The 19,398-nt window shown below is 48.5% G+C and overlaps 1 protein-coding gene across 2 annotated transcripts in view; it reads left to right on the top strand.

Moving 5' to 3' along the window:
* Positions 1 to 18,130, top strand: part of PECAM1 (platelet and endothelial cell adhesion molecule 1) — a 52,656-nt gene extending 34,526 nt beyond the window's left edge. The window contains exons 14-16 of one of the 2 annotated variants that reach the window (XM_041724603.1): positions 2,666 to 2,722; positions 12,485 to 12,507; positions 17,085 to 18,130. In XM_041724603.1, the coding sequence (XP_041580537.1) occupies positions 2,666 to 2,722; positions 12,485 to 12,507; positions 17,085 to 17,114 (110 nt within the window). In that variant the 3' untranslated portion in view covers positions 17,115 to 18,130. The remainder of the gene's footprint in view (positions 1 to 2,665; positions 2,723 to 12,484; positions 12,508 to 17,084) is intronic. The other variant, XM_041724604.1, reaches the window with a different exon arrangement.
* Positions 18,131 to 19,398: the final 1,268 nt, after the last annotated feature.

The following is a 19,398-nucleotide window of genomic DNA, read 5'->3' as shown; positions in this document are numbered from 1 at the left end:
AAACCCGGTCTGTTTCTTGTTTGCTCTGAGGCTAATTGCTGGGAAAACCCCATGACGTTGAAGCCATCTCTTTCTCTGTTAACAGAGAAAAACAGAAGCCAAAATAAAGCCCCATCCGGAAACATCCCTGACAGCAGAGACAAACAGCCTGTTGGCCTGGGTTACTCATTAGCAGGCAGCTGCCGAGCAGAGGTGGCCGTCTTGAGGTGCCAGCCCCCGCCCATCCCTGAGGGGCAGGACAGGGGGCAGCAGGAGGAACCACGGGGGCAGCTGCAAGTGTAGCCGCTCAGCCAAGAAGTGGAAACACCCCACTGCCTTGGCTGATCTGCAGTTATAAGGAAGAAGGGGGTCAAGTGTGGCTCTTGAGTCCAGAGGGTGTTAGAGTGTCCCCAAGGTGACCAGAGAGGTCTACCAGCACCCCTTGTGGTCCTGGGGGCTGTGGATCTTACAAGGGTGTCCAGGTCCCCCAGCTCAGCCACCCCACCCCCTCCCTCCATTCCTTCCTCATGGCCCCCACTCCCATTATGGGATAGGGTCTGAGGACCAGCTGACAGGGACCCCAGTGCACCCAGGGTACAGTGTCCTATATTGTGTATCCCCAGCTGTCTGCCCCACAGCCTGGAGCTCCTGAGAGCTCTGGATCCGAGTCACCTTTTCCCTTCCTCTTCCGTGGTAGGATCATCCTGAAGGAGTAACTCACCCAGTCCTAACATTGAGCAGAATCCCTTAGGGATATGGAGGTCCCCAGAGATTGGGAATCCCTGGAGCCTCCCTGTATACCCCCAAAATCTGGTGCCATGAAGGGAGCATGGGGAATGGCATAGGCATCTCTGCTGATCTCTTAGAGAAAAGCAGGTGTCCTAGCAGAGGGGTGCCTGGAATCTCAGCCACTCTGGTGAGTACCAACTCCTGTTTGGGGCCTTGGGGGAGTCATATGAAGCCTTCTGCAAGGCCCTGGCCACCCCAGATGTCCCAAGGTCACCTGTTGGGATCTGAACCCCCACCCTCCAGGCTTCCTCCTGGTGTTCAGGTCCTAACCCAGGAACCACCAGCATTCAGTGTCTAATGAATGGCCACAATTTTAATCCTAAAATCTAAAACCCCGGGGAAGAGGTTCATAATGCCAAGGCCTTCCTGAAGCTCATGGGTCTGAGATAGAGACACTTGCAAGGACATTGACTGGTGCCGTCACTGTCCTATCAAACCTGTATGGGCGCCTCCAGGTAGCTGTGCGAGGCCTGGGATCAGGAGATGCATGTGGCCTCAGGTGCTGCCCTGGAGGAGCTCTGGGTCCACCAGGGAGACAGTCGTGGGACAAATAATGTCAGCGTGGTCGTGGGCAAGGGTCCCCAAAGTGCTGTGGGAGCACAGGAGTCCTTCGTGACTTCCCTGGGCACAGGAAGGGGTGAGAGTGTCAGGGAGTAGGTGGATGGGTGAGGATGTGTGCACCCAAGAGCCGAAACAAAGCTTGTCCTGGAACTTGGAGGACAAGGAGGGACGTGGCAAAGAGGAAGGGCTGTGGGGGCCCAAAGGGATATGTTCAGGGTCGGGGGTCATCTCTGGAGCCCAGGGAGTCGAGTATCTTGTAGTTAGTCCATGGGCATGCCCCGGCCAAAGAAAACCACACCCGTGTGTGTACTGAGCATGGTGGCAGGAAGCGTCTTACCCTGTCTGGGGCTTCATTTCCGGATCTGTAGAAAGAGAATGTTGGCCTCATGGCAGGAGCTACCTTTCTACAATGAGGCTTCCTGGTCCTAGGTGCAGGTGAGAGGAGGCAGGGGAAGTGGCGGGGCCCCATCCTGTTTCCTGAGGCTTGTGGGTGTGTATGTATGTACGTGCTGTGTGTGTACACACTGGAGGTGTGTACGATGCATGGAGACAGTATGAGTGTGTGTACCAGTGTGTATACACAGCCTGTGCATATACTTCAACAGATGCCCTCCTGCGTGCTTTGTACCCCAAACCCTGAGTCTCCTCTGGGTATAACCCGTACCCTGGTCGGTCATCTGTCTGCCTTTCCATAAGAGTCCAGACCAGAGGATCTCAACCCTATCTTCCTATTAGAATTCCCTGGAAGCTCTAAGAAAACAGTAGCGCCAGGGCCACCCTAGCCCATCAGAATCAGTATGAGGCCCAGGTATTGGCATCTGAAATCAACTAGCCCAGCTGTCAAGATTTTAAGTGGTTCTCAGTCCCAGCTGAGCCTTTAAAGTCAGAGATGATGCCCAGGCTCTAACCCAGGCCTCAGGGCCCTGCCTCCTGGGAGGGGCTGGTAAAGCAGCTGGACACAGAGACGCGCTGGGAGGGAAGGAAGGATGGGGCCCCCCGTGAGCTGGAGGCTGCAGGCCTATACTGGAGACCCCTCTACATGTGGCCTGCCCTCAGGTCCAGGGTTCCCCTTGAGTAGGTGGACCTGCCCCCATAATGGCCTGTTGATCTCATACTTCCAGGCTGAGAATGATGATAATTAGACCAGGATCTTCTAAAGCCAGGAAATGGAAATGGCCTGAGCTTAGTGGCAACAAGGTCTCCAGGCCCTGATGGAGACGGGCACTTGTGTGGTGGGGTAGCGGGCAAGCAGGGAGCCTCAGACATTCTCCTGCTTCGGCAGTGGGCTGACCTGGTGCCCAGAGGCGGCTGTTGACTGTGCCTGGTCACTTTCCAGGTCTGGAAACCAAGGGCACAGAGACGGTGTACAGTGAAATCCGGAAAGCTAACCCTGGTGAGTGAGGGCCCCTGACTCCCCCAGTCTGGGGGACGCTTCCTCCTGAGTCCTCCATGGGGCCTGGGGAGGGGGCAGGGAGAAGAAGGAGCAAAGGAGGGTGAAACTATTGACTGCCTCTCTCCTGCCACTCTTAAAAAGTAGCCACGTGTTATGTGTGCTGTAATTTAGTCAATGAACACTTAGTAAGTGCCTACTGCATGCCAGGGAAACAGAACCTCACATGTTCATACCCAGCTAATGGGCAGTTGGGCTGGAGTGTGTCCTGGCATCACTGTGTGCTCGTGTGACCCCAAGAGAGGTGGCATGGCCCCACCTATTCTCAGGAGCCCACCAGCGCTCCTTACCTGCCCCCAATCCCACAGGCCCTGGTACAACAGTGGGTGCCCAAAGTTCATAGACAAAGTCAGTGCTTTGCTTTGAAGACGCTGGGCAGCTTTAGTCTCTCTGGGGGTGGGGTATGGATCTGCTCCTTTGTTTCTCCCTGTCTTTGATTCAAGATCCCCAGCTCAATTCCCACTCCACCACTTGGTCATGAAGAGCTTCCCCCAGGACTGAGCACAGTGCCCTAGCAGACATGGAACTGGGCAGGCTCCCAGCAGTATCATTTTTTGTAAAATTATTCTATCCCATTCTGGGGAAATGAATGGAATATAAAGACTACTTTTAAATTCTGAAAATAAGTCATAACCCAAAGGCTTATTAGTAAGATTCTGGGGGAAGTAGTCACTATGTGGGTATCTTACTTTGTACACATTCCTGTATTTAAGTGGATTCTCTGAGAAGCATTGCAACTGGCCCAGAAACTTTGGTACAGCCCGGCTTCTCTGAGCATGGGCCACAGACCGGTACCAGTTGGGGTCTCAGGGCCAGCCCAGACCCACAGAATCAAAATCTCCAGAATCTGAACTCTAGCAGGTTCCCAGATGTTGTTGACGCTGCCAGCCTATGAGAAACACTGTCTTAACTGGAGGAGACTACTTCTTATCTAAAAGAAGAATCACCCCTTCATTAATTTTTTTTTTAAATAGTATTTTCAAGGGTAGAACAGAAACTCAGTCTCTTGTGGAACTTGACACTGATTTTCGGAAACCATCTCCTGGGGCAATTTTTGGTTTTGGTGTCTCATTTTGCACTCTAGAGCTAGCAAAATGCAAATTCGGAAATAAATAGATGTCTTCTATCCTTCCAGCATAACAAAAAGTTAGGGCTCCAGGAGGGCTCATGCCTGGTCCTGTTGGGTAATTGTGTGAAAACACCCCTTCTACTCCCCTGCTGGTCCCTGAGATTGTTCACTTTGGGTTGCTTTGGTTATGTGAAAGGATTGAGCGTTTACTGTGTATGCCAAGTGGTCTATGTTACAATATCTCTTTGAATCCTCACAGTAAGTTCCGTTTTCCAGATGAGGATGCTGAGGCATAGAGCCTCACTTAAAACACTTGCCCAAGTTCACACAGGAAGCAAGTCCTCAAACTGGGCCACCCTGGAGCTGGACTCTACCCTCCCCATCACTGATCTCTCACCTGCCACTGCCTTTGGTTTTGAGGAAAGGAAGCTGGTGGTGTGTGGAGTCCACGGGGATCCCCCCACGGGGACTCCTCCCCCACTGGAGGTCTCAGGGTCTGCTGTGCCCTGAGCCTCCTGTTGGAGACTCTTTACAGCTGGTGAAGGCCATAACCCAGTGCCTCCCAAAGGGGCAGTTAGACTGACCAAAGACAGATTAGCGGGAGAAGAAGTGATGAGAAACTCTGCACAGTGGTTAAAACGGGGGGCTTATTTAACATGTTTACCAAGAACAATAAATTTGCAGAGAAGTGACAGAGTGGGAAGGTAAATACACGGAGGAAACTAATGAAGGTTTGTTTATGTAAGTCCATCTCAGCACCGACTTTGTCATGTTGGGAGCCAGAAACCTTCCCTGGGAGAGGGGATTTATGGCTGTCCTCATTGCTCAACAGTTTCTGATTCTGGTTAAAGAAGGGAAGCTCCTAGAAGGCTTCTTTCTGTACCCACTGACTTTTTTTCTTTTTTTAAGGTTTTATTTATTTATTCATAAGAGACACAGAGAGAGGCAGAGACATAGCAGAGGGAGAAGCAGGTTCCCTGCAGGGAGCCCAATGTGGGACTCGCTCTCAGGACCCTGGAATCACAACCTGAGCCAAAGGCAGACGCTCAACCACTGAGCTACCCAGGTGCCCTAGAGATGATTTCAATAAGAAAAGGGGGATGAGGAAGCCTAGGGCCGGGTGGGGGTGGGGGTGGATGGTGCTAATTACCCCAGCACCAGTCCTCGGATTATCCCTACTGTACAGGAGCATCCAAGCCCTTTTAGCTGAGAGATCCAGAGAAACTGGAGCCCTAGGGTTCAGTGTGAGGCCCAGGCAGAGACTGGAGCCATCTCCTGACTTCGGGCCAGGGCGCTCCCCCTGCCCCACTTGGGCCGTCAGGAGTCTGCTAGGCCCTGGGCTCCTCTGTCATCTGGTCTCTCACTGGCAGCCGGCTGCTGCCCAGCATATGGGGTGGAGGGTACAGAAAGCCCTGAGCCCCCAGCCAAAATCACAGTGCTGCTTTGGAAGTCTGTGGTCGCCCCTTGCCGAAGAGGCTCTGTCCTGGAAGCCTCCGGAGCTGCTGTTTCCGAGCATTTCCTGCTCCCTCGGAGGAGGTTGCTGACCTCGGGTCAAGTCTCTTCCCTTTTCTTTCCTTTCCTCTGACTGTCAGAGGCCGCTCTGTGCTCAATCATCACAACCATCCTAGGGTTGATGGAGGCTCTACTACTATTCCTACCCTGCAGATGGGAAAAATGGGCCCAGAGGTTAAATAACTCCTCCCAATCCCAAAGCCAATAGGGGCAGAGCAGGGATTTGGAGGCTGGGAGCCTGGCTGCCCAGCAGAGCTCTTCATGTTTCTTCTCCATGTCCATGCTGCCAAAACAACGGACTGTGGACTGCGTGCTGCTACATTTTCCAGCTCTCTTTGTTCAGTTTCACATTATCATCCATGTCATTAGAGGATTCACCTCTCTTGAAAATAACAGCCTGTATGGTCTGGATGAGGCGCAGAATTTCTTGGGACCCTGGTCACCACCTCTGTGAAATGAGGGACACGGGCTGGAATCTGGATGGAGTATTCTCCAGGCCTGTTAAAACACAGATGGTGTGGCTCCACCACCCCCTGAATTTCTGATTCAGTAGGTGTGGAGTGGGGCTAATTTGTATTCCTAGCAAATTCTCACATGTTGAGGCTGTTGGTCTTATAGAAGCATCTTCTGGATGCTCGGAGTTCCCTTCTGATTGTACCACAAGTTATGTTTTGTTTCCTGTTGGAAGGGGTAGGGTCTTCCTCACTCCCCAGCAATCCTGGAAGGATCACTCAGGGGTGGCCAGCAGAGATCATCCTCCAACATGAGTATATGTGTGTGTGTACACGTGTGCGTGCATGTTTTGGGGGGGGAGAAAGGTGACACATAATAAAGGTGACACTCACTGGTGACCGTGGGTCTCTGGATAGGTCAGTGAACAGGCTGCATGCAGAGCTAGGTCTTCTCCAACCCTTCTTTCTTCGGTCTTTATTCTTCCCACCCTAATTTCTCAGTCCTCACCACCTTCCAGCCAGCAGCACTTCAGGGCTGGCTATTTTGGGAAATGGCTCACAGGGCGTAGTTCTGGCTCTTAAACCCCTTTTTCCCCTGAGTGATACAAAGGAAAACTGCTCCTCTAGATAAGCAAAAGGGCATCGGGCAGGCCTGCCTCCAAGGAGCAGCTCCAGGGCGGGGCTCTGGGTAGGTCCAGTGCCCTAGGGAGCGTGTTGTGGGCTGGCTGAGGAGTGTCGGGCATCTGTAGGCTGTGGGAGGAGCTAGGTCTTTGCAATCTTGGCTTTAGGCTCTAAGCTCAGCTTTGTGAGTATGTGTGTATACGTGTGTGTGTGTGTGTGTGTGTGTGAACTGTGACAAAATATACATCCCACTTAGCATTGTAAGTGTACATTTCAGTGGCATTAAATACATTCACAAAGCCATACAACCATCATCACCATCCATCTCCAGAACTTTTTCATCTTCCCAAAGTGAAACTTCATACCCAGTAAACAAGAACTCGCTACTCTCCCCAGCCCTTGGCAACAACCATTCTACTTGGTCTATCTGTGAATTTGACTATGCTCAGTGTTTTCATGTCAAATCAGGTGATTGAATGGATGACCTTCGGTTGCCTTCCAGTGACAACACAGAGTCACTGTCCTGGCAGTTGGAAGTAATGGTCATTTGTCTATGCTTTGGTCTGTCCTGAGCCATTCCCCCAGAACACGTTGGTTCTAAGTAACTTCTAAGAGTTACTTCCTAGGTCCCTTGGAGCCCATCCTAATACTTTATTCACTTTCCACTCCAAGACCCTATAAGTATTTGCTATTAAGCCTGAGTTTTCCCTTCAAATCTGAATTAAGTCATGGGTCTCAGGGGCCAACTCACTGTGCTTCTGTCATGTTTGTGTTGGCTGGAGTCCACCTGGTTGGTTCTTCCTGCTGTAATCCTAAAGGGAACACCCTAAGTGGGAGACCTGGAGTTTGATCTCAGCCCTGTCCTTATCCAGTTTGTTTGTTTGTTTGTTTTTAAGGTTTTATTTATTTATTCGTGAGAGACACAGAGAGAGAGGCAGAAGCACAGGCAGAGGGAGAAGCAGGCTCCATGCAGGGAGTCTGATATGGGACTCCATCCTGGGACTCTGGGATCACAACCTGAGCCAAAGGCAGACACGCAACTGCTCAGCACCCCAGGTGTCCAAGGTGTCCCTGTCCTTATCCAGTTATATGACTTGGTTTCCACCCTCATTTCTCCCTCAGGATGTTTGTTTTCTCCTTAATTTTTCAATAAAATGCCACTCACCCACGTGGAACTGCTGCAGTGAACACCTGTGTTCTCAGGAGAGTGTGGAGGGGGTGATGATAAGACTGGTGGGCAGGTGGGTTCAATAAAATTGGTAGGAGGGGAAATATCTTCCAACTCAGTATCCACTGCTGGGTCATGGCTGTAGTTAGGTCTGCTCTTCTGTTTGGAGCTTACTATTTTGTTGACATAGAGCTAAGCTAACATCTTGTTCCAGCAGTTAACTCAGTCTGGGGCAAGGAAACCCCTGATCTTTGAGCTTTTCCCCTCTGCAACTGTTAGGTGATTCATTACAACATGTTAGGGAAAGAAGGAGAGGGGTTCTCAGAACTAGGAAATGTGTTTCTGAAGAGACCAAATTGAGAGAAGCCTAAGGAGAAGGGAAAGCAAACCCTAGAATACAGCCCGAATAGGTTAGAAAGCTTTTGCATCTATGTAACCATCAGCTCGCTTAGGCCACGAAGAACTTGCAGACAATTTCTTGTAACTTAGGCCACGAAGAACTTGCAGACAATTTCTTGTAACTTAGATCTGCAAGTTTGGCACTTGAAGTTTTTTATTTTTTATTTTATTTTATTTTATTTTATTTTATTTTATTTTATTTTATTTTATTTATTTTATTTTATTTTATTTTATTTTATTTTATTTTATTTTTTACTTGAAGCTTTTTAAAGTAAGTATTCCCTTTTCAGTGATTTGCCTGAGGTCAAGTTTGCAAACCCCAGTCAGCAACAGGGACTCTGGCTATGGCTTCTGATCCGGCTTTCTAGAAAGGGGTACAAAGTCTGTTTTTGTGTCTCTTATTAAGTGGTAATGTAGATAATCCTAAAAAGTGAGTGTCTAAAGAAAGTAATACAGGTTACAGTTTGGTGCCTTTCTCTGTTAACATTTAACTGGGCCCAATTTTTACTCTCATCCCCTATTACCTTGGACTTTATGCAGGATAATGTGTCACTCATCTGAGTTCTTTTGGCTTAGGTGGTGTGTCCTCCCAGGGCCTGTTCAGAGCTTTGGTGCTCTGGGCTGCAGGGTGACCTGGCATCAAAAGCTCCCCAGCCCCAAATACCACCCTGCCCCCAAACTTCTTTGACCTGTCATCAACTTCCTCTTTCTCTGACTAATCCAGGGAAAGGTTTGGTTTTTCTTTTCCTCCCCTTGCTCTCCTACTGACAAGAACAAAAAGGGAGAAATTAGAGCTGGACTGGGAGCCTCTCCACAGAGGCATGACTACCTATGGCTTTCTCCACAACTTCACTCAGCCTGGCTGAGAGCCTCCTGTGGACTGCAATATCCAGCTCACCTAGAAAGTTGTATCCTTACTCTAATTCAGTCCTTGACATTTTATAATGCTCCAGTTTATTCTAAAAGTACTTCATAAAATGGCTTGCAGGTCATCCAAAGCAAAACCTATTTGTGTATATTTACACTGGATTTTGTTATTTATATATTTATGCATGAGAGACACAGAGAGAGGCAGAGACACAGGCAGAGGGAGAAGCAGGATCCCTGCAGGTAGCCTGTTGCAGGACTCGATCCCAGGACCCTGGGATCATGACTTGAGCCAAAGGCAGGTGCTCAACCACTGAGCCACCCAGATGCCCCTACCCTGGATTTTAAAACAGAAGAGTGAAATGGTTTGCTACAATCAACAATGCAGTCAAGTTCTTCCCTATGAAAACTCAGGTCTAAGATGACATTTCCACAGCCTGAAGCACTGGTCCTCAAGGCAGGAGATATTTTCCGTTGTCATAATGGGGGCCAAGGCAGGGCAGGTAGAAGGGGTGCTATAGCATCTAATGTATGGAGGCCAGGAATATGGCTAAACATCTTACAACAGCCCGCACAACAAAGAATGATCCAGCCAGGGGCACCTGGCTTGCTCAGTTGGAGGAGCATGAAACTCTTGATCTCAGGGTCATGAGTTTTGAGCCCCACACTGGATATAGACATTACTAAAGAACAGTAAGTAAACTCAAAAAAAAAAAAAAAAAAAGATCCAACTTAGAATGTCAGTAATGCCAGTGTTAAGAAACCGTCGCTTGTAGAAATTTACTTCCCATAAATCTCCCAGCAGGAGAGCTGGTTTTCCTCTATAGATGCCCTGTGCCCACCTCAGAAGGTGTCCTGGGCACATCCCACCTGCCAATTCCAGGCCCTGGGAAGAAATGCCAAGTCCTGCCCCAGACACTAACCTATGCCTTTTGGGTCAGACAGGGCCTACCTTCCCATCGGAGTATCTGCTCACTCAGTCTTCACCTTCTGCTCTCTCCTGCTGTTCCAGGTGTTTCCAAAGGGGGTAGAAATTTAATATACTAAGAGTAGCTGTCATCAAGAAAGAACCATAGAACAGAGGGCCTCTCTGTCACAACCCCTCTGGGAGGGAGAGAAGAACACTTGGGGCTCAGTCCCCACCCATCCTGTGTGGTCCAAACCAGCCAGGCCAATGGGCACTGCCAACCCCGGCCCAGGGTGCTATTTCCTACTTTAGAATCCAAGAAGGTAAAAAAGTACCCTGGAAAAAAAATGGTACTACCCACCAGATTCTTTTTTTTTTTTTTTTTTTTAATATTTATTAATTTGAGACGAGAGAGAGAGAGAGAGAGAGAGAGAGAGAGAGCAAGCAGAGGAAGAAGGAGAAGCAGACTCCCCATTGAGCAGGGAGCTTGCCAAGGGACTCAATCCCAGGATCCTGAGATTATGACCTGAGCTGAAGGCAGACATTTAGCTTAACTGACTGAGCCACCCAGGTGCCCCCACCAGATTCTATTTTTGTGGTGATTGCTCTCTTACCAAAAAGAAGCAGAAACTACAAGTGTGCATAAACCTAGGGTTCCCTCATTATTTTCAGCATATTAGAAGTTTTTTATATTCATATTGCTTTAGGAAACACAGCCTAAAGTTCTTTATTTCTTGTGTCTGATTCCAGAGCCCTTGGGGTTTTGGGGGGGTGGGAAGCATGGGGGTCCTTCAGGTCCTTCCAGGTCAGATTTGGGTTGGAGGTGGGAGTGCTGCCCATGCCTCACTCAATGCGTGGAAGTTTACACAATGGCTCGACTTCGCAGTCAGGCTGATTCATCCTTTTGGCCGTTGACGTCTGCCTCTGGCCCAGCCAGGACAGAAGGGGGCCCCTTAGGAACTTCTGGCCCTGTTCCCTCTCAAGGGGACGCACAATAGAGCTGTGATAAGACAGGGTTTGAGGGGGAAGTGGACTTTTGGAAACAGGATATTTTTAAATTAGAGAAAGAAACAGAAGGGCTGTGACTACCGTTGTGACAGGTGGGCCCTGAGACTGCCCAAAACTCAGGTTAGGCAGCGGGGCAGAAACTGAGGCCCGTTGGAGTACATCCCCCTAGTAACACTGAGGACTCAGAGGGGGTGGGTAAGGGCCCTCCTGCCATTACCTCCACCACCTTCAAGATTGGCAACCATCCCCAATACGCACATCTCCTCTTGGGACCTTCCCCAGACAACAAGAAGTCCTCTGTCTTCAGGTCTATGTCCATAAGGGGCTCTTTGGGGGAATCAACCCCAACAATATGGACCAGGGCCCATTTAGAAACAGCTGCTAGTGGAGGCCTGGTCCTTCTCAAACAGGCAAACCACAACCCTCTCTTGCGTGTTTTGGTGAAAACTGTCCCTAACACAGGCAGGGTTGGCTCACCCTCAACACAATGTTTTCTGTTCTTACTGGCCATTCTTCACCTCACTCTGATCTTCCTGACTTTTGGCCAGGCCCATCTTCATCACTGTAGCCTGGCAGGATCATCCAGTCCCAGCGTGCACTCTGAGAAGAAGACAGTGTTGGGATGAGTCTCTCCAGGGGCAGGGCAAGGGGTGGCCCTCCCATTTCAGAGAATCCTTGGGTCATATATCCCAAGAGCATTAGAAATGTGTATACCTTCTGCTCCACTGATCCCACTCCTGGGAATGGCCAAACTAGTATGAAATAGGGGAATAGCTTTATTCCCAAAGAGGATATAGCAGCACTATTGAAAATAGCAGAAACTTGGAAAGAACCTAAATTTTTAAAGTAACGAACTGGAGAAGTAAACAAGTACACATCTATTTAACAATTATTATGCAGCTTCTACCAATTATGCTTAAGAAGGTGCCAGAGATTGTTTATAAAATTGTGTTATGTAATAAGGATAGGCTATAAAATGGCCTGTATTATATATCTGAACTCAGAAAAAAAGCCTCTTGAGAGCAGAAAATCACTGGAAGACAAGAGTGGCAACAGGGTTTGAAGGGTGGAACCAGAGATCATGTTTATCTGTTACTTTCTACCTCACTGGAGTTTTCAGTTTTTTTCCTGAAATAACATGCAGTACTAATTTTTAAAAAAGTATTTAAGGGGTACCTGGCTGGCTCAGTGAAGCATGTGACTTTTTTTTTTTTTTTGTAATTTTATTTATTCATGAGAGACACAGACAAAGGCAGAGACATAGGCAGAGGGAAAAGCAGGCTCCCCACAGGGAGCAGGTCAGTGTGGGTCCATCCCAGGACCCCAAGATCATGCCCTGAGCCAAAGGCAGATGCTCAACCACTGAGCCACCCAGGTGCCCCATGCATGTGATACTTAATCTTAGGGTCAAACCCCACGATGGGTGTAGAGATTACTTTAAAAAATATATATTTAAACTGTTTTAAATGTCCAATGAGCTGCCAAGGATTTTATATACTCGTCACATGGAGCGACAGGGTCTAGAGGAAGCTGTCTGTGGGCAAAGGAGCCATCCCGCTGAGCACCCAGTAAACCTGTGGCTCTGGCATCTCCTTCTGCACCACCCCCCTTCCTTACCCACCCAGTTCCTGAGATTGTGGGGATGGGGGAGCCTAAGGTGCTCAGTGCACTGCTCACCTCCATGTTATCTTTTGTTTTGCAGATTTCATGGAAAACAGATATTCTGTAAGTACACATTTCATAAACATTTTTTTTAAATAGTCCATTAAATAATGCAATATTTCCAAACTCACCCAGGTTCTGCGTTCCCACTCATCACACCCCTACACTGGCCCCATCTGTTTTAGACTAGGAGCCCCAGGGAACTCAAAACTAGCCTGGGACAGTGAAGGTGTGGTCATCAGGTTGGCCAGACATTCTGGCCTATTGTAATTTCAAATATTCTCTCCCACCATTTCTATCATTATATCACAGCCCTCCTATGAAGACAGAATTTCCCCTCCCCATAGAATTGGGAATCTAGGGTACTTAGCTCCCCATAATTGAAGTGCACATTTCCTCCTAGTCTAGGTTGGGTTTTGGAAATGAGGTAGACTGGTCAGGGGTTTGGGGGTGCAGACATGCTTGAGGGGTGTAGGAACCCACAGCTCATTTGAGCTTTGAACTCTGAGAACCTATGCCGGTCACCCCAACACACCAGGCCCTCTGCCTCAGAGGCCACTCAAAGTCCTTGACCCAATGAGGGAATGAGATGAGTTAATACTAGTAAAGCAAGGTGGTCACCAGACGCTATGGAAATGTGGAAGAGAGACCAGCCTGGTTAGCTGTTTCCTCCCCAAGGAAGGGGTCACTGGAGCAGGCCATGAGGAATGAGTCTGACTAGCAGGTCCCGGTAGAAAGATCAGCAGGAGCTGAGGTATGAGGGGAGGAGCAGTCCAAGCAGCTCAGAATGGGAGGGGAAAGGGTGTGGGAACAAGTGCTAGGAAGAGGTCAGTTAGGGCTTGCAAGCAAGGGACTCAAACCTCATTATGAGGTTCCACTCTGTAGGAAACTGAGAATTTAGGAAGCCACTACTTGGCAAGTGGAATTTTTTTTTTTTAAATGTAGAGGTCCCAGTTCAAATTTTGCTAAGACCTGCCTCCCCCTGTCCTCCCACTCCCAACCTTACAACCTCTCCAGCAGTGCAGGGGTTAACTAACTGGGAGCTAGTACCTTGAGAAATGAGGAACTGCTTCTTTAAAGTTTGGGAAGAATTTTCTGCAGGATTGCTGATAGCCCTTGCAATGGGCCCCCGGCTTCCTTTGTCTTCCTGGAGTCTGAATTTTTATAAAATAGAGAGCTCATTATGCCTTTGATGGGCAGGAAACCACTGACATTCTTTTTTATGGAGGAAAGCTATCAATTTGAGGAAAAGAGGAATGAAATAAATGTCTTTTTCTAGCCTAATCCCACCGAGACTCCTGAAACCAGAGACTTGCATTGGAAGGGCGGGTGGCCCAATGTACAGGTGACAAAACTGAAGGCCAGGTTGTTAGAACAGCCTGCCCAGGGTCGCCCAGCTAGGTAGTAGCAGAGCCAGGACTAGAATCTAGGTTTCCCAGACTCCCTCAAAAAAGTGACATCATTGTTCCAGCTGTCATGGCCTTGAGAAAGTGGAAAGTAAGAACTTTGCTTCATGGACAGTGTGGGATCCAGATAAAGAGATGCTCTCACTACAATAAACAGAGCTGTGTCCACCCAAGGCAGGTCTGCTGGGCCTGCGGGACTGACTTATTTACTTTGTCTTCAATCCAAACGGTGTCTCTGGACAAAGGCTCTGAGCTCCAGGACAGATAGAACTTTCCTTTTCCCCAGAAGCTGGCCCGTGGGTCCAGGAGTCTGCTCCCAGGATGCCCCCGAGAGCTCATACAGCCAGGCCTGCCATCTCAAATAATAGTCTTTTGGCGGGAGCTCAGGGGTTCCCAGCCGTTGGGAAAGAGATTTCGAATCTTTAAGCGAATGCATTTTGTTTATAAAAGAAGCAGGTCTAGTTTTGCTAATGATCAGCTGGTGAGGGTCAGGAGAAAATTAATTGAATTGCCCAGCAGGGAAATGGGAGGGGATTTCCTTCCTGAAATCAAACCTGGCGATCATTCCCAGTTGTTTAATGGCCGTTGCTTCTGAAAACACACTGGAGGAAATATCTTAACAATGAGATAGCCACTTAGCCAAATACTAATTTAGTATTGTTTGACTTGCTTCAATGGCACATTCTGACTTCATTTTTCCTCTGCCGTTTTTTGCCTTGTTTATAAATTGTGTTTGTGGCCCAGGCAGACAGATAATGTGAAAGAGAACACCTTGTACTTACATGAAAGGGGTGAACCTTCTTGGGGCCCAGGATCTTGCAGAAAGCCTTGCCTTCTTATTGCAAGAAGGTGGCTCCCCAGTCACAACTGACCTCCTTCCCTCTGGGGAGCCAGCCAGCCCCCTGGGTCAGCCATCTTTTGGGTGATCCTGTCCTCCTCAAACTAAGCTTCCCAAACTATAAAATGTTGATGGTGAGGAGAACAAACACACTACCAGCCCACCCATTAGAACGTTCTTAAGGGTAAAAGGAGAAACACGGGTGCAAAATATTTTGCAAACTACCATATTAATGCAGCTTGATTATCTATGTAAAGGTCTCTTCATCACTGGCAGCATGAGGTATGGATGGGGAATTTATATCACTTGGCCCAGAAATGGCCTCTTCACAGAATTCAACCGAAGCCAGGCTTTGACTTAGGAACCAGAGATCCCACCCCTCTCTCTTACCCCCTTAAAACCTAACCCAACCTCCTGATGAGTTACCCAAAGATGCCACTTTGGGCAGATTTCTTAACCTCTGGAGGCCTTGGTTTCTTCACCTGTAAATCGGAGGTAATAACCACCCCACCACCACCTGGTAGTTGCGAGGGTTAAATGAATACCTAGCACAGACTTGGTTTACTGGAAGTGCTCTATAAGGGGCACATACATTCTAGAAGCAGAAAGGGCCATTAGAAGCAAAATGACCTTTGAGAGCATCCACACTATGTTCTGTCTAGAAGTGGGGCGATTTCAAGGCTGTTCTTGGGTGGCTGACAGCTGGCCACTGATTTAAGCCCCTGGAAGGACAGGTCTTGGATGTGCGCATGTTAACCTTTATTTCAAGGTCCGGTTGACTGTGGCCCAGCCCTTTCCATCTGCAGTACTCGCCTCGCCTGGTGAAGGAGAGCAGAGGCGTCTAGGGAGGGACTTGGTCTGGGGCCTGCAGGAAGGCTGGACATCAGGGTCACCCCTCTGGGCAAAGCGGAAGAAATGAAGTGAAGGTAGCTGCCAAGGCTGGCAGGCCTCCAGCCCTCGGGGGCCAACACCACTCTCTTGGCCCACTTGCCAGCATCTCTCCTGGCAAAGGAGAGGCAGAGCCTGAACCTGCCAAGCTGGAGCCCTTTGGACCTGCATCCTGTTCTGAGAGTCTCCTCAGACGTGGCAGGGCCAGAACAAAACAGGGACTCTAGCTCAGCCCACCCTCTGGGAGCCAACCAGCCTGGCCACAGGGCTTTCAAGACCCTGGCTAATCCCCACAGCTGCCCCCACTTTTGCTTCCTTGAGGTCCACCTGCAGCAGGGAGCCCTGTGCTCACAGAGGGTCCAGAGTCATGGACTCATTTGCTGCCTGCCCTTTGGGGCCCAGGGCCCTTCAGCTCCAGCATTTTCCACCTGCCCCACTCTTGCCCCTCTACATCCATTTGTGTCTATACCTGTCCCACCTTGGAGGCCAGCTCCATGAAGACCTTCTCTGGCTTAGCTCAGGCCTCTTGCAAACCTCCTGCAGCTTGTTAGGACCTCTTCCACGTGGTAACACCGTGTGTCAGTAATGAATAGGATATAAAATTCTTGCATCCTCCATGTAGATAATAGCACTTGGGTCAGGTGGGGGTCCAGTCACTGGTGGATGCATAGGTGTCAAAAAATACCATGCAAAGCAGCTAGAAAACATTACAAAATGGTATGTAGAACCTTTTTTTTTTCCTTTTGCACAAAACATATACAACAAAATTTACCACTTTAACCATTTTTAAGTTACAGTTCAGTGGCATTAGGTATATTCATAGTGTTGTGCAGACATTACCACCATCCATCCACAGGACTTTTTCATCATTCCAAACCAAAAGTCTACCCATTAAACATTAACTCCCCACTTGCACTTCCCCCCAGCACCTGGGAACCAGAGTTTTCCTTTCTAGCTCTTATCAGTTTGACTACTCAGGAGACCTCATGTAAATGGAATCGTACAATATTTGTTCCTTTTGCTTCTGGGTTCTTTCACTTAGTGTAATGTCTTCAACATTTATCCATGTGGAAGCCCTTCGACTTTGCAATTAAAAAACAGACAGAGAAGGTTCATCTCATGTTAGAAGCAGAGCTGGAACAAGAAGCCAGATCTCTCTTAACTTTAGTAGACTTGCTCTGTGGGTAAGTGTAGCACCCACAGGACCTAGCACTGGGTGTACATAAAGTGCTTGATAAAGAAAGTGCTTGATAAAGCTGGTTGATATTCTAATGTGGGACATGTCTCCAGGGAGTGAAGGCTGCAGCCCTGCAGAGTTGGGATAGACAAAAGGGAAGAGTAAGTGTGGGTGAGAACTGGCCTCCCAGGGTGGAGGTACCAGCCCAACATAACACTGCTTTGGGGTTCCTTTGTCAAGTGCTATCTGCAGCTTGACATCTCTTTCCACCAGGCTCGTCTTCAGTCCTAAAGGGTATGACCATAGCTTGTCTTCTGTCTTGTTCCTACAGAGAACGGAAGGCTCCCTTGACGGAACTTAGGACCACGGGAGCAGACGCTCCTCCCTGAGAGGACATCACATCCCAAGAAGAGCAGATGATCCCTGTATTCCGAGAGCTCTGTGCACTTATTTATGAATCTGCCCTGCTCCCACTGAACATAGCAATTCCTCAGGCCAAGTCACCAGTCCTTAATCCATCCTACTACATTTCTGTGGGGCATAAAGAGATACAGAGGGGCTGGTCAATTCTTACCCGGCCCCCCTCTCACCAAGTTGGAGCATCCTCAGGAGCCGAGAGCCGCAGAAGATTCAGGGTAAACAGGCCATTGGGATATTTTGAAACTTGAATATTTTCTCTTGTACAGAGATAAAGAACTTTTCCTAGTTATCTTCACACACAGAAACCATTTTTGTTTTGTAGTCGATCACTTCCAGTGAACGGCCTGGCTTAGGGGCTCATTTTTCTCTTTGCCTTTGGTCCTTCAAAGGCCTATGCTTCTGGGTAGTCCGTGGTCCTTGGAAGTGCATGGCACCCAGCAGACAGCTGCACCCGGTGCCCTCCATGACCTCACCTGCCACAGATGCAGAAACAAAGCTGCCTGGGAGTCACCCCTGTGAGATGCCCACTTGAAGATAAGGTTCATTCCGGGCAATGCATAAAATAGAAAACAATGTTGGACGGAGCACAGATGTTCTTAAGCTGTTTTTTTATACCCTTTCTTTCTTTTCTTCTACCATGCTGAAGGCTTCAAGACAGGAAGCTGTTTGCCTACAGCAAATACTGTTTTTAATAGGAAAACGAAATGCATACTTTTCTCACTAATTTTTTTTTAATTTATTCCTTGCTAAAGAAATGGTCTTCTGAGGTCTTAAGATGTTTCTGATGGTGCCTTGAGTGAGTGGACGAGTAGCCAAGATGCAGCCATCTTGCGGTGGGATTTCACTAGTGAGCAGACCTAACGGAAACCATTTACCCCCACACACACCCACCCTCCACCTCAGTGACACAGCTGCAAGGTTTTGTATTAAATAAATTTGATCTTTCCTCTTCCCGGACCTGTGAGATGTCATCTTCTAAGAGGCTGCATGCCTATAGAATAGCTAGTGCTTGGACTCTGGACCTTCTGAAGTCACAAAGAACCAAGTGGGTCTTATCATCTGGTTATCTCACACAGGCCAGGGGCTTCTGTGGCCTTCATTGAAGGCAGGGCCAGAGGTAGTCTGAGGGTCAAACACTGAGTCATTAATATCCATTGGCTAGTGCCTCAGCGTCCCAAGCCAAAGCCTGTAGGCGTCCCCGGCAGATGGGGTTGCCAGGTTGAACAACAACAAAAACAACAACAACAACAAAACCCCAAAACAGGGGTGCCTGGCTGGCTCAGTGGTTGAGTATCTGCCTTCAAATCATGATCATGGGGTCCTGGGATCAAGTCCCACATTGGGCTCATCGCAGGGAGCCTGTTTCTCCCTCTGCCTACGTCTCTGCCTCTCTCTGTGGGTGTCTCCTGAATAAATAAAATCTTTAAAAGAAAACCAAAAACATCCATGATGCTCAGTTAAATTTGAATTTTATATAAACAGGGAATATCTTTTGAGTGTAAGTATATCCCACATAATATTTGGGGTGTACTTATATTGTAAAAGTATTCATTTATCTGAGATTCAAATTTCACTAGGCATCTCATATTTTATCTGGTAACCCTACTGGCAAAGCACCCTCTTACCCCTCTAAGCCAGCCTCAGTGGCCTCAGACCAGACCTCACTGTCCCGGAGTCTGGGTCCCCATCAGAACACCACCCTCCTGGGCCTGAAGGCAGAGGGAGCCATGGAGTTACGTGTCCTAGTTCTGCCACATGACAGCCACAGAAACGTGAAGGAGCCTCTTAACCTCTGAGCTTCGGGTTCTTCTTCACAATAAGGAGATTGAACTAATGGTTCTTAACATTTGGAGAGTTTAGGCTCCTTTGAAAATAAGATGAAAGCTAGGGACTCTCACATGCACTCATGCACACACACACACACACACACACACACACACACAAAAGCTGTATCACAAAAATGTCATATAATTTCCCAGATTCCAGGGCCATGGACTCAGGTTGGAGGCAAAGGATGAAATGGTCTGTAATGAACTTCAAATCTGATGGTTGATGTGCTGATCTGGGGAGAACCCACAGCCATCGTGACAACTCCTCAGTCCCTGCTGCCATCAAAGCAAGGCCATTGCCATGGAAGCTGGGACTGCTTATAACTTAAAAGCAATTCCTATTGCTTATAACTTATTTATGGAGCATAAGGGGATCTTTGCTCATCTTTGAGATGA

This window comes from Vulpes lagopus, chromosome 12 (assembly GCF_018345385.1).
Source record: "Vulpes lagopus strain Blue_001 chromosome 12, ASM1834538v1, whole genome shotgun sequence".
Classification (NCBI taxonomy): Eukaryota; Metazoa; Chordata; class Mammalia; order Carnivora; family Canidae; genus Vulpes; species Vulpes lagopus.
This window is presented reverse-complemented; position numbering and strand designations above follow the sequence as displayed.